This window comes from Malurus melanocephalus, unplaced genomic scaffold, assembly GCF_030028575.1.
Source record: "Malurus melanocephalus ecotype Western Australia unplaced genomic scaffold, MMel_1.1 scaffold_196, whole genome shotgun sequence".
In the NCBI taxonomy this organism is placed as follows: Eukaryota; Metazoa; Chordata; class Aves; order Passeriformes; family Maluridae; genus Malurus; species Malurus melanocephalus.
In genome coordinates, this window is record NW_026623428.1 from 1,022,500 (window position 1) to 1,036,895 (window position 14,396).

The following is a 14,396-nucleotide window of genomic DNA, read 5'->3' on the forward strand; positions in this document are numbered from 1 at the left end:
TCTTGGACCTGAAAGTTGTACACTCTATCCTTCATAGTTCTAGTACTGAATTCTCTCCTAAGAGAGACTGACCTTGACTGCAAAAGAAATCATGCAAACAGCTCACTTTAGGGCAGAAAGCATGCATCAGGCTGGTAGAGTGTTCAGCTAAGTCAATCATGACTATTGCAGTATCACAATATTGCAATAACTCAGTAACTCCTGTTACAGACACTGCCCACTGTTAGGAAATGAGGGTGAGATGCAGTGAACAAGCAGAAAATGTGCTAAAAGAGATCCTATAACAGAAATCCTTCAATGTGAGGGTCTTTTGGAACTTCATCTGACAGATACCTGAAGACAGAAAACCATATCTTTTGAGAGTACCCCTTTGTATGAAATTGTCCCACTTCCATGGGAATGGCTTATCTGTTGGATCAGCACCAAGGAAGAACCACTTTCCAGTATCAAACCTTAAGAACAAAACTAACAAGTGTGAAATGGATGTGGACACTCCCAGCAAGGGCATGAAAATTCCCACCTGTATCAGGGATCACAAAAATCCTGTTTTCATGGTATCTTCTATATTATGACATGCCATAGTTTCAAATGCTCCAGCCAGGCTCAAGTGAAAGGTTGTCAACTGATAAGAAACTAACTTCAAGCCAGTTAGAATAAAATTGAATTGATATTTCAATCAAATCTATCAATTGTTATGAATATTCATCTTGTTCAAGGCAACTGTTAAATCATTAGGCCTTGAYAAATGTGACAGAAATTCATGAAATACAGAATTCTCAAAAAAAAAAATCTGTATTGCCAGTGCCATTTTATAAATGAAGGAACTTAAACACCAAGTCATAAAGTTGCCTGCTTTTATGTCTTGCACACTTGCTCAGGGCTAAACCAATAATTAGATTTGGACTCAGGAAAGACTCTGCCCCTTAGAAAGACAGGAAAAGACCCCTGTGTGTAGCACTCTTTGGTTTTAATTTGCTGCTTTCTGTAGGGACACACTCTACTTCCTAAGGTCATGCAGACACCACCAGTGGGTGCAAGCCTCCAGAGTAATTCCCCCAAACTGGCTGCTTCTCTCTCAGGAGTGGCAAAGAGCACACAGCAGGCTGTCCTGGCAGCCAGCTGCCTCCTGCTGTGGCCACACATTCACTGGCACTTCTGGAGTAGCTGCTGTTGTGTCCAGATGGGAAAGTGGAATTAGATGCATGAATTCTACTTTGACACTGGCAGCCATCATTTCTATATGCAGATGCTTTGAAACTGRGCATCCAGTCCTTACTGCTGACTAAGCCATACCTTCCAGAATCCCGTGGAGTGTACCAGCAGGAATATTTCTCTCCTACTCACTTTTTTTGTCACAGTGTCACGTTTGAGATTTTTCTCAAAAATCCCGAGTCTGTCTCCAGATATTTGGGAATGTTTTGAGGCCTGTAGAGTTCAGAGAGAAGGGAGTGAATGGTCTTGTGACCTTTCTGGATGACTAAATCTCTTCTACAGGAAATTGCACTTAATGACCAAAGAAGTTTAAGTCCTATATTCCTAGAGGCTCAAGTCAGCATCAGATGTAGGAGTATGTAATGGTGAAAAGGAAATGTCTGAACTAAACCAAACAGCTATTACATGAAAATTACTTCTGATCACCATCAAATTAACAATTTGTCAGTGATCYATGGATGCAAATCTTCATATAATATTACCACTTCCCAGACCTCACAATTCCTTATATTGTATAGAGRCCTCCTTCTCTACTGGCAGAAAATGTTTGCAGTCAAATGTTAACTCTGTTTAGCTTTGTATCTGTTTATTCATATGAATATAATAAAGGAAGTTCTCTAAGATTATTCAACTTAGTGATGTGCCACCAAGCATATTCCTCCCTCCTCCAAAAGCACACTGAAGTGACCCACCCTGTGGCCATATGTTGTTTCTGAGGGAGCAGGGCAGGACTGCATCTTTCAGCAGCAGTCTTCTGTTACACTGGATTTCGTGCAATATGAAACTGCACTTTCAGAGAAAAGTAGATTTATGATGCAAAGAAAATTWAAAATTGCATGGATGAGTCATTTTTCCATAAAAATTCTGTTGAACTAAAAATATCCAAACCAAAAACTGTTTCCCCAAAGTTATCTATGGGTATCTATGACTTATTCTTTAACAAGTGAATAACTTGTAATATTCTATTTTAAAATAATRTATTTCTGCAACATAGAAATTTTAYCTCAGCCAGCTGTTAAAAACACAAACCAACATCCTCACAATACAGTTTGAATAAATGCCAGAAATGTTTGCAGCTTTTATTCTACTGTCAACCCTTTCTTATTGCGGCACAATACTTTCCATGCAGACAGCCTGTCATTTTCCTTCTGCAGGGAAATACGGGGGAGGGAGGTGGGGTGGGAGAACAACCCTAACCTGATTTAACAGTCTATTGTGCAATTCAACAGCATCCTGTGGCAATGTCTGCAAAATTAATCCTAGCACACTGAGGGACCCCTCACTGAGCATAACCTGCCTTAAACCCTTTCCCATTTAACTGAGAGAGAGCTATTTGCTCAAGCACTTTGGGATGACATCATTTGYTATTTGAGGCCAAAAGCTAAGGGTAATTAAGGCTAAAGAAAATGTTCTGAAATTTTTTGCAATTAAATGCATAGAGACACTTGTAACATATACCACTGCAGAACAATAGAAACATGGCTGGAAGAATTTTAAAAAGTCTGACTGTTGTGCAACCATTGTGGAAGAAGATTGGAAAGCCCTTTGTCAATAACACCTCATTCTACTCCCACAAAGGGAAACACACAAACAAAACAAAATACAAGGGCTAGAGGCATATGGAAAATGCATTTTTTGTTTATATGATAGATATTCCCCAAAATATTCTAGTGTAACTTTAAAAAACTTTGTAACAGATTTACTAAATAATGCACAGCAATCCTACATTACTAGGCTAAAAAAAAACAAAAAAAAAACAGAGGAAMGGCCCTGTTAGGAATGACAGTTGTTGCTGGCAGCTCTACCTCTCAAACAAACAAACTCTGTGTTCTTTTTATACAGTCTGGCATATTATTTTAAAACACAAATTTGAAGCAGTTGGATATCAGGATTGAGTTAGATGCTTATTTTTGGAAAGAGGAAGATAACTATGCAGATAATAACAGACTGATCAAATTCTGGGAACAAGATTTGTCAAGACTCCATGGAAAGTTAAAGCCTGTTAATACGGTAAGTTACAATAGATCATTATCATTCCTTTCTAGTTAGATTATAATAGTAGCATCCACTGAAAATACCACTCCTCCTAAACTGTAATTTGCAATAATACTGACTGCCCAGGATCACATGGTTACAGAGTAAAGAAGGAAAAGATTAAATCAGTTTTCTCATTTAAACAAAAACATCCTCAAGAAAAGATTTTCAACATAACCAACTTAAATTTTACCAAAGTCTCTAGCTATAGCTAACAGCATTCTAAGGACATTGCTGATGCCTCCTGGGAATGCTTCCCTCTGACTTCCTTTCTGCACCAAAATGAATTAGAGCAAACTGCAGTAATATTGTCAGATAGCCACAACCAGAACAACTCTGCAAGTCTGAAGTGACAGAATCCTACAAATATTTCAATCATGACAGGAATTAAAGTGKATACTATCATATTTTTTAATGTTTTGCCTTAAACGCTTTGAAACGCAGTAAGAATGGTTAAGAATTGCACAGTATTTAAACAGCACAAGTTTCTTATCCTTCTAATGTGATGAAACAATGAAAAATTAAAATCCTGATGGCAATAAATTTTTCTGCCTGGCAAACATTTTCGTTGACAACACTGTATTTATTATCCCAGAAGAATTATATTAGTAGGTATTTATCAGAAGTCATTCTAAGTTTTACACCATAATAAGTGGTGTTATTTTAGAACTGCAGAATACTTTGCCAAAAGCTTTCACAGAAATATCTAGCTCACAAAAGACCTCTAAGACCGAGTCCAACCCTTGACCAATCTCCACACTGTCAAGCAGACCATTGCACTAAAGGCCACCCCCAGTGGTTCCTGGATCATGTCCTGGGATGGCAATTCCACCATCTCCCTGGGCAGCCTGTTCCAATGTTTAATAACCCTTTTAGTGAAGAAATTCTTCCTGACAATTCCTTTCTGGAATGTGAAAATATTCTCCTACCATAAACTGACAGTGCTAGGCAGTCTTATAGACACATACTCATGACAGCAGCCTAAATTCATTTAGAGACAAAATTTTAAAAGGTTGGCTGTCCAGAGTATCAAAACAACTAAGCACCCACATCTCTAGTTTCTGTTCAATATTGAGCACTCAGAGCTTTTGAAAATCAGGCCTGACATCAAGCACTTTTGTATGCCTGCAGAATATAATTTCGGTCACAAGCGCTGTGTAAATTGGAAGGATCAGTCAACCCCTGCGATCATCCTGTGCCCAGGGCCCCTCTCCAGACTGAGGAATGAAATCCTCAGGAACAGGTGGGGCTGTCATTAMAAAATTCAGCCACCAGAGGACAGAAGCAGCCCAGCACTTTTCTAGGCAGTTTAAATACTGACTAAAACTTGCAAAATTTATGACTTTAAAGCCTGTCTTAATACAGAAATTTTAATTTCCATAATTTTATGACTTTAAAGCCTGTCTTAATACAGAAATTTTAATTTCCATAATTTCCTCTTATTTTACTTAATATGGCATCATTCATAGAAACTGAATATTTTGGAATATTACTATAGCCCATACAATAAAATTCTGAAGATTAAAGGTGTGAAATCCATCATTAAAACATATATATTCATTTTCATTTAATATCTAAAACATAATGTGGTTATACAGACAAGAGACTGCCCCAGAATCTAGAAACTGTGGACAGGCACCTAAAATCTTAGAAGCAGTAAAATGTCATGGACTGGTAGAATAAAAACTCAGTGCTAAGGGAGAAAGAAAGAATCAGASAAAAAGAAGGTATAATAATTGAATTGCTGCAAGGTTATAGATTTTCTTTTGAAAGGTCACAATGAGATAATGGGTTTGAAACTTATGCAATTTAAAAATTGCAAATTCCCTAAACTTTATAGTGATTAATAACAAGGCTAATGACATAGATAATTGTTAATGAAGGGAACTATCTTACACCACCTGCCTGCTTTTGTCCTTTTAGCACAAAATTGCACAAGATTCAGGAAAAGAGTGATAGAGTATACTCATTGTGTTCTCAAGAATATCAATTCAATACAAATTATTATGCAGCCCAGCATCCCAATTAAGGTCACGGGCACTGGACCTATTTCAGGAAAACACTACTAGAATATTTAAGCCCCATTACAGTCAGAGATCGAGGCCCAGTATCAACCTGCCCGAGCCTAAATTGCAGCTATTGATGGCTTTTGACGTGACAGCTTGGTCATTTTAAGAGGGTTTTTTGCTAGAACAGTTTTTCATCATCTTAGTCGATGTCTCAGCTTATCACAAGGGTCAAATGATCACTGGAGCCAAAGCAAGGCAATGTGGCTGGAAGGATGTAGCTTCATGAGCTTAAGCCAGAACTAGAAAAAAGATTAAGACTTTTCTGCATTCTAAAGGGTAGAGATACAAACAGAAACACTGCATGGTAAGGCATGCAAACCTGGAGCAAGGCTGGATTCTTGCACAGGTAACCGAACATGTCACACACGTTGCCGAGGGAGCCCTGCACATTGCCAGCAACTACAACACAAAGACCCTGGGAGGTCCAGACTAATGCTTCTCAAGGTGGAAAAAAAAATCCAGCTGTATTTGAGAAAATGATAGGCACAATTTAAAGCTATGCTGGTCAAAGTAGGTATCAATGTAAAGTGAGAGATTCTTTTCTGACTTGCTGATGAAGGGAAGAGYAAGCCAAGCCAAATGAAGCAAATAACCCAACTCTGCTTTCAAATTCTTTTCCCCTTAGCGCTGTGTGGGACACTCTTAGTACATCACAYCAATGATCCTGCTGGTAACGTTTGCTAATGGAGAGCAGGATACTGGGACTGGTGCTATTATTATTCTGCTACTATTCTACTGCTTCTCTTAAATTGCTTTGTCAGACTTCCGTCACTTGAGACAAGTTCCATTATAGCAGACATTAGGTGTATTTAGGTATTTGCCAGATAATAGAGTAAGGTTCTTAGGCAATCAGTCTGTACAGATTAGTCTAATCTGCTGCTGCTGGAACCCTTGTTTCCAGCAGTAAAGTAGACAATAGTTTCAGATTACCTGCAATAAGGTTAAGCTATGGTGTGAAGGTGTGAAGAAAAGCAAATAGAAGAATGCATTCCCAATATTGTCCTTGCCTTTACCAGGCAGGTATCTGAATTGAGATTTCAATTTCTCTAAAAACTATTCCTAATGGATCTGGCTCAGTTTAGTTGCTTTACTTGTGAATATTCTAGTAATTATTTTGGAATGCAGGATAGAACAGAAGTTCAGTTAGGAATGCTACTTCCCAAATCCAACAAAGCACAAAAAATTAACATTTCAATACTGGATAGAAGTTTGCTCTTTTCATATTAAAATCAGATTTCCAGGAGCAAAGTCAAACAATTCGAGATTTTTAGGATKCTGTATAAAAGTGAAGGCAGTGAGCAATTAAATTAGAAACACAGAAGGGCCAGAATCTGTAGCCCAGTTTTAAAGTAATGCAGTTTTTCAGTATTTTCCAGAAGACATAGAAATGTTTTTTATTTCAACTCTCATACCTCAAACTATCATTCAAAATACTAAGTAAGAACTGTCAGATGATCTTTCCCTTTAGCTTTTCCTATTATGAGACTACATAAAATTATTTTTTTTGTCACCCCATTTTCTCAATTTACCTTTCATCCTATTGCACAACAGACATGGATATAAGCATCAAGAAAAGAAGAACAATATTGTGTCTGTTCATGAAATAATGTAGAATTTATGTCTAGCAAGAAACACAGTCTGAAGTCTCACTGAAAGGCACCAGCACTTCAGACAAGTGCTTAGAGCTCGCTAACAAAGAACAGCATAAACCTGTACTTACAATGTTTTCCTGCATTATGGCCATGAAGAGTTGGGTGGATTTTCTTCATATTAGGCTCTCCTTGACTTCAGGCTGAGTATCAARTACCAGGATAATTAACTTTCATGTAGTGTTTGATGAAAATTAATTCAACACACCAAAATTAATGGCAATGATCTGGATATCTGGTTTGGTCCCTACTGATTTGATCCCATGAAATACTATGTTCTGTCATTAAAAGATAATAGGACAACCTCCATAACTGGAACACTTATGCTGACAAGAGAGGAGATAACCAAGTTAGACAATTAAATAGGCAAATAACCTAAATTAATTAAAATTATATAAAAATATTATAATTGTCAGCTTCTKTTAACTGAGCAATTATTCAAACTGAAGTCAGTTTAATATTAGTCCTTCCATTTGAGACACCTTTTTTAAAAAATTGTGTTCTTTATGAAAACTATCATATTATTTATAAATGAGATATTTAAACTCCAGTGTGACAAACTGTTTCCAGTAGCAAAATCCATTTTGCATATTGTGTATTTCAGACTTGAAACAGACTTCTAAAACCATCAAGCTTTGTCAAGTCATCTGCAGTAATTCATAGTAGCTGAAAATCTTGTGCAATGTAGGGTTTCCGTTTTTTTAAACTGCAAAAATATCTGAGCTTCTCTGAAAATACTTACTCAAATATATAGGAAAAGTTCACTTTTTCCACAAAAAGTAGATTATAATAATACTTCAAGTATTTACAGTTTATTTGAATGAAAATAATAATAAATTTTCAAATCTGGGCATAAAATCATAATTACTATATCATTACTTAATACAGGTTATGAATAATTCTTCATTCTTTCTTGCATTACTGTAACAGCAACCCATTCCTTCCTTCTACTCTAGCAGACTGGAGGTGAAAGTATTTTTCACCATTAGAAACTGAGATTCTCTGTGTGATCTTTTCAGCTTTGCACGACGGTTCTGGAACCAGATCTAAAATGGAAAGAGAAGGGATACTTTTCAGAAATACAGTAGTGGAAACAGAATAATATTTGAAATTTGAAAGTATTCATACAGCATTACAGTATTTTGTGTGATGACAGCAGCTTGCAAGTTCAATGTAAATTCAAAATCTGCAGATGATAGCATGTAGTTATCTGCTGTAATTCTAACATCACAAAAAAAAATAATATCCCCAGCTTAACTGGAAAGTGAGAATCAGCGTCACTGCAATTAATATAAAAACTGGTATTAAATTCAGTGACAGAATCAKACCCTGGAAGATCCTGAACTTCTGGAATTCACACACATCTTATGGTGCTATTTCTTCAGCTGCCTAGCTACTTGCAACATCAAGAGTCTCATTAAGCTGAATATAATACTTGCATCAGGGCGTGATAAACAACAAAGCAAAGCCCAMATTCTAATGTTTACATTATGCTTCTTATCACATTGGACTATGTGGAAATCAAKAATTAATATACCTGAGCAGATTTTGCTTTTGGCCAGATAAAGACATAGGTTCAACACTGGTTCAACCCACCTATGCTCTGTTGGCAGTCTCGCAAGATACATAGGCAGTCACACAAATTATGTCAATATCTGTTTCAAATTTGTTTTTAAAATACAGTGACAAGAAAAATATAAATATTATTTTAAGTAAATAATCAAGTTCTGCACATAATAACAGAGCAATAAGAGATGAACAGAGCAGGTATTATAGAAATATTATAGTGACAATACCTCATCAATGCTATGGAAGGCTTTAGATTTCAGAATGAATTCAGTGGTTTCCATTGCAAAAATCACTGAATGAATATTACATATATATAAATCGATTTAAATTGAGAGTATTAACATTGTTACTACTGCTGTCAAACTACTTACTTATGTAACGAGAGAGTACATATAGCTGGAATTACAGAAAAGTTCAAGTAAGTTTTTAATTACCTGGATCCTGTCTTCATCTAAATCTAATTTGCGGGCTAACTCTTCTCTAATATCAATGCCGGGGTASGAGTTCATTTTAAAAACATTTTCCAAGACTTCAATCTGAGGAGATTAAAACACACTTGTTGAATAGCTGTCATTATGTTCATAGCAGTAACACACAAAATAAATAACAGTTTAGTTGGTTCAATAGCAGACTTCTGATCAGTGTTTGCACAATTCTGATTCCATGCATAAACACAGGTTTGCTGAAATTAGCAACATACCTGTTAATTTACACTAGTTCCTGATTACATTTCTCTCTGCAGAGATATATCACACTGAATATTAATCAATTTTTACAGGTTTCTTCCAACACTTTACTAAACTGCATTGTTACTCATTTGTTAAATACTGAGGAAAGCCCTACCTGGTTTCTAGTGAATGCAGTTCTTGGTCTTCTACCCCTGTACCAGCTCAATTCTCGTTTGAAAGACAGCCGTTCAGTGACTGAAAAATATTTTTCACATTTCAAAACTTTTTCGTCTTGCACTGGATCACTTTTAGCATGAAATAATGGATTTTCATAGCAAACAACAGGGATTTGCAGATGGGGATTACTGTCATCACCTAAAACTAGAAAACGCAAGCAAAGGAGAGCTTTAATTTACTGGTTTGCAGTAGAAATACGTCAGTATTTTTAAAATCTTGAGAGGTTACAAAACGGACTGACTTACCCAAGCTGGGGCATGCATCCATCCAGGGTCTGTGAGGTTTCCCAGCTGGAATGYCATCTTTTTTTTGCTCCAGTCCCAATATACTCTCAATTGAAAAGGAGCACTGTGTGGTTTTATTCTCTGCAAAGCCGGACACTTTGTGCAGATCCTGGGAGGCTGCTGTGTTAGCAGCACACAGCGAGGGACTRGCCATGCCTTCGCCCTCAGTCAGCATAGCAGGGATACTGTACTTGCATTTCTCCACAAGCCCTCCTTATAGCTATGTTGACAAGGGGGTTGGATTTGCAACGTCATTAATTAAAATCTTTTATTAGAAAGTTTTAGCATGTCAATGAAAACTCTCCCACCAAGAGGCACGAGGAGTTAATTGTTTATTTGTTTGCAAGTAATTAGCAACTAATGGTGACACTAGGGGGGCCACCAAGGGGGACAAGAAGTGTTATCTCTCCTAACCAGAGCATCGACTTAACTTTCTCAAAAGAAGCTGCACACAAATATAGTACTTCTCTTTTATTTGAAATCATTAATGTATAAAATCAGTTTTTTAAAAAAACTTTATACTCTAATGGACTCCACTTACCTAAACATAGAAGCATGATAGGAAACCAGTCAAGTAATAAGTAATCTCATTTAAGTGAATTTCCTTCCAAGGAAATTTAAAAAATAATCTCTTAATGCTATTAGGGTAATCCCGATGAAAATGCCTCTGTTTTTTCATATGCATATGTAATGGTGAACGTGGTCAATAAAACAACAATAGCTTTTGGCATAAGGCACTGTGCAGTGGGTTGGCAGTGTTGTCAAAGCTCAGTGTAATTGCCTTCCAAGTGCCTGGATTAGTTAATAGGAACAGTTGCACCAACTATTTTAAATAATTCATGCATTCATTTTTTCTTATTAAAATAACTTTGTTGCAGCCTTTTTGAAACATACCAGATGTGAAATTTCTTGATAATTCTTCACAACATAAAAACACAAGTCAAATAATATAAGCAGTACATTCAAATTTACAGGTTTAAAAGCATCCTTTTTCTCATAGATGTCCCTCCCTTCTTGTAGGTTTATAGCTAATAGAAGTATATTTAAATCCTACAGAGTCAACATTTAAAATCACAAAAAAAAAGATGAGAAATGGGGGGAGAAGAGATAAAGGCTTTGTAATGGGGCTCAAAGTGTGACAGAATTCTGATTTCATCCACTATAAAGCAAAATAATTAYAACATTTTTATATTCAAGCTCATCCCTCAGTCACACAGTAGTTCACATCACATGCTCAAAAACAGCTTTTGGTACAGACAAGAAAATGAGGAATCTCTGTAGACACTATAACATCAAGATTWGTCCAAAAACAACATGCAAAAATGAGAACAGTATTTTCATTTCAGGACAAAAAGTTACCCCTCTTACTGCTCTCGTTTGTGTTGTGCAATAAGATTGTTGTCAAACCCTACTATTAAAAAGAGCGACAATTCCAGAAGTGATTTTACAAAGSACACTTCTCAGCACATATCAATGGATTATGAAGCAGCATCAATCCACCTGCAATGATCACTTGCAAGCTGAGCTCCAGCCATCATTTATAGACCTTAAGTCTTCAYTTGAAACCTGTATTTCATTATTTTGGCCCATTAGTAATGACCAATATTACCTTGCAACCCATGTGAAATTACCTATAGACTTGTAGCTAAATACCTTTGTAGGGGCAATTAAAGCAACACAACAAACATTAAGTTGAGAACCCTAAGTAATCAACAATAGGAAAAACTCTCTGCTCCTTGGAACGCAAATCCAATCCTCTTACAGCATCACATACTTGATGAGGCAGCAAACTAATCTCCCTTTCAGACTTTGCACCACTGTATTTTGCCCAGGGACAGTGTGATGTCTTTAGCAGATGAAGCTCTCATTCATTAGAGATGTGAAGCCTCCAAGAGCTGCTTACACCAGCTGAAGAGACCACACCAAGTGCTCTTGGGGCTTTGGTCTGAAGTTCCAGCCTTTATTCTTGCTGCCTGTGGTTCTTCTCACCCATTGCTACTCCACTGCTGGGTCACCTTTCACTAGAGYCTGGGTAATATTTTCAGCTTTTTAAAAGGCATAAATGCCATAATTATCYTTTTTGATTACTTATCACACTCCAGAAATTTGCCTTTCATGTCACCCGTCACCCTTCCCACAGCTGCTTTACCCTTCAGCAGTATTTCACCATCTCAGAAGTGGTGCTTCAYAAAGCCTTCTTACAAATGTCTTGAACATCAATAACAAGTATTATATTCAAAGTCAACTTCAAAATTCCCAAGTTTTTTTTTAAGCAAGAATACTCAAAATAATAACACCAATTTTTACAAAACACAAGCAGTTAACTGTTTCTTGTTTCAAGTAAAAGCTATTTTGACACAAGGAGACTGAGTGAATGCAGGTAAATTCAAGATAAAACTTAAGGTTGCCACTAACAAAAGCATGAGAAACAGCCTGTTAAACAGTAGGAAACATTGCAAATAAAGCCTACCTTATCCAGACAGCTACTTTTACCCTCCAGCAGAGGCAAAATGTTCTCTCCATAAGGGCACACATCTGGAACACTCTAAAGATCTGTTTGCTGCTCTTCTCCCTGTTGACAGTGCCAAGTGTTAGTTCCCCACATTTTTAAGGCTTCTTAGTAGATATTTTGCAGAAAGGACAATAAAAACCAACACTAAATAAAACCCAACAACTCCCCCCAAAAAACCCAAACCAAACAACCCCCCAAATAAAAATGTCCAAACAACAACAAAAAAGCCCTCACACAAACAAAAGGCCTACAACGCTGAAGACAGAGCAGCACTACAAGCACCCTTAGAGGATTCCGAGGGATTCTTCAATTCATTACTATCACATTTGTTGCAGTCAAATTTATAGCTCAAGAAAAACTTTTGGMTGCCACTTACAAGGCATTGTGTAAATACACAAAGCTAACTAAATCCAATCTACTTAAAGTTACTACCTTTCTGAATTCCACTGGGAAAAYRCATCTTACTTGACAAAATAGAGCCRTTTCTTACAGGAGACTGCTGTAAAACTTAGTCACAAGTTAACTGAGCTCAAAACTAGAAAGCAYAAATATTTATAGGTCATAAACCAATGTTAATGTCCTGTCACAAGGCTACAGGYACAAGACTTAGCCTTTAAAATACCTTTTAAGACAACCCTGAATTACTACCCTCACTGACAGGGAAAGGGAGAGGTGATGTGACTTGCTTCAGTCAGGTGAGTCACCCACTGAGCTGGTAAATGATTTGTCTGAACAGAATATTAGTTTGGAAATTTCTTCACCACTCCCTACAGGAAAAAAAAAAAAAAACAAAAAAAAAAAACCCACAACAACAACAAACCCAAAACAACAAAAAAACCCCACCACCTACCAGAAAGTCCAAACCAACAAACAGCCCCTCAAAAATCTTTAATTGTTTGTCATTTAACACACCAACCCTATCCTTCATCTGCTTCTAAAAGTAAATCATGACCTGATACAAAATAAAGCAAGGTCTCCGTAATAAGACTGCACAATCATTAATCATTTGTTCTGCTGAATGACTTCATGTGCTTTCTCATCTTATGTTATACTAAGTTCACCTGGTCCCAAAAAGACAAAATGTACAAAGGAAGAGCCTAAGAGCCTCTTTTTTTTTTTTTTTCCCCAGCTTAAAAGTATCATGAATCCTACTGGGTCTTGCTTTCTAAACTACCTGAAAGGAGGTTGTAGCCAGGTGGGGGGCAGTTTCTTCTCCCAGGTAACAAGTGACAGAACAAGAAGAAAAGGCCTCAGGTTGTGCCAGGAAAGATTTAGACTGGATATTGGGAAAAGTTTCTTCATGGATATGGCRGTCAGGCACTGACAAGCACTGTCCCTGGAAGTGTTCAAAAGGTGTAGGCATGGGGGACTTGGGCACATGATTTAGTGGTGAACACGGGGGTGCTGGGTTAAGGGTTGGACTCGATAATCTTAGAAGYCTTTTCTATCCTTAGTGATTCCACAATTGTAAGTAATTTCAGAGTCGACCCAGTTTGCAAGTTCAACCAATGATCTGGTTCAACTCCAGCGAGACCTCACAGTAGTTTTAAGCATTTAAATTGGCCACCAACATATAGGACCACACTTACTCAGTTTAAGAGAGCAGGGAGTCCATTTTCTMATATCTAATCTCAATTTYCCTTGYCTTGATTTAARGTCTCTTGTCCTCTCACTGYAGGCAYGGTAGRACTGACTGGCTTCCACCTGGGACCCCTCCACATGGCAGGGATAAGAGGAGCCTTCCCAAAAGGGGTGCTCCAAATAACATGGAAAGAGTTTCAAAGATGCTCCATCACGGCAGGGACCCAACRGGGCCCCCACCCTGTGGGGCTGCCCCCAACTCAACTGTTTATGAGGGGAATACAGCAACTCCTGGAGCACAGACAGGTTTGGGAGCACACTTAGCTTGATGCCCCTAACCCGCACTGCCGGACAGTCACCTCAGCGGGGACACGGACACAGCCCGAGCTGCCTCTGCTCCGATCCCCACACGGAGCCGCTCCCGGGACGCCGCCGGAGCCTCCGCCCTGAGGGGCCGCGCGCGAGCGACCCCGCCCTCAGCCCCCACGCCTGCGCGCGAACCGGCGGGCCCGCCAGCCAATGGGCAGCGGCGCAGGGGGCGGATGGGCCAATGGGAACGCCGGGCAGGCGGGGGGGCGGGA

At 38.1% G+C, this 14,396-nt stretch overlaps 1 protein-coding gene across 2 annotated transcripts; it reads right to left on the reverse strand.

Moving 5' to 3' along the window:
* Positions 1–7,724: 7,724 nt before the first annotated feature.
* Positions 7,725–14,264, reverse strand: HESX1 (HESX homeobox 1). 2 transcript variants are annotated; one of them, XM_057373408.1, is made up of 6 exons: positions 14,175–14,264; positions 12,193–12,294; positions 9,684–9,942; positions 9,377–9,582; positions 8,968–9,069; positions 7,725–8,010 (listed from the first exon to the last, which is right to left on the reverse strand). In XM_057373408.1, the coding sequence occupies exons 3-6, from the start codon at positions 9,895–9,897 to the stop codon at positions 7,912–7,914; spliced, it is 621 nt and encodes a 206-aa protein (XP_057229391.1). In that variant the 5' UTR covers positions 9,898–9,942; positions 12,193–12,294; positions 14,175–14,264; the 3' UTR covers positions 7,725–7,911. The 2 variants fall into 2 exon arrangements, with proteins under 2 accessions (XP_057229391.1, XP_057229390.1); XM_057373407.1 differs by lacking the exon at positions 14,175–14,264 and adding an exon at positions 13,824–13,885.
* Positions 14,265–14,396: the final 132 nt, after the last annotated feature.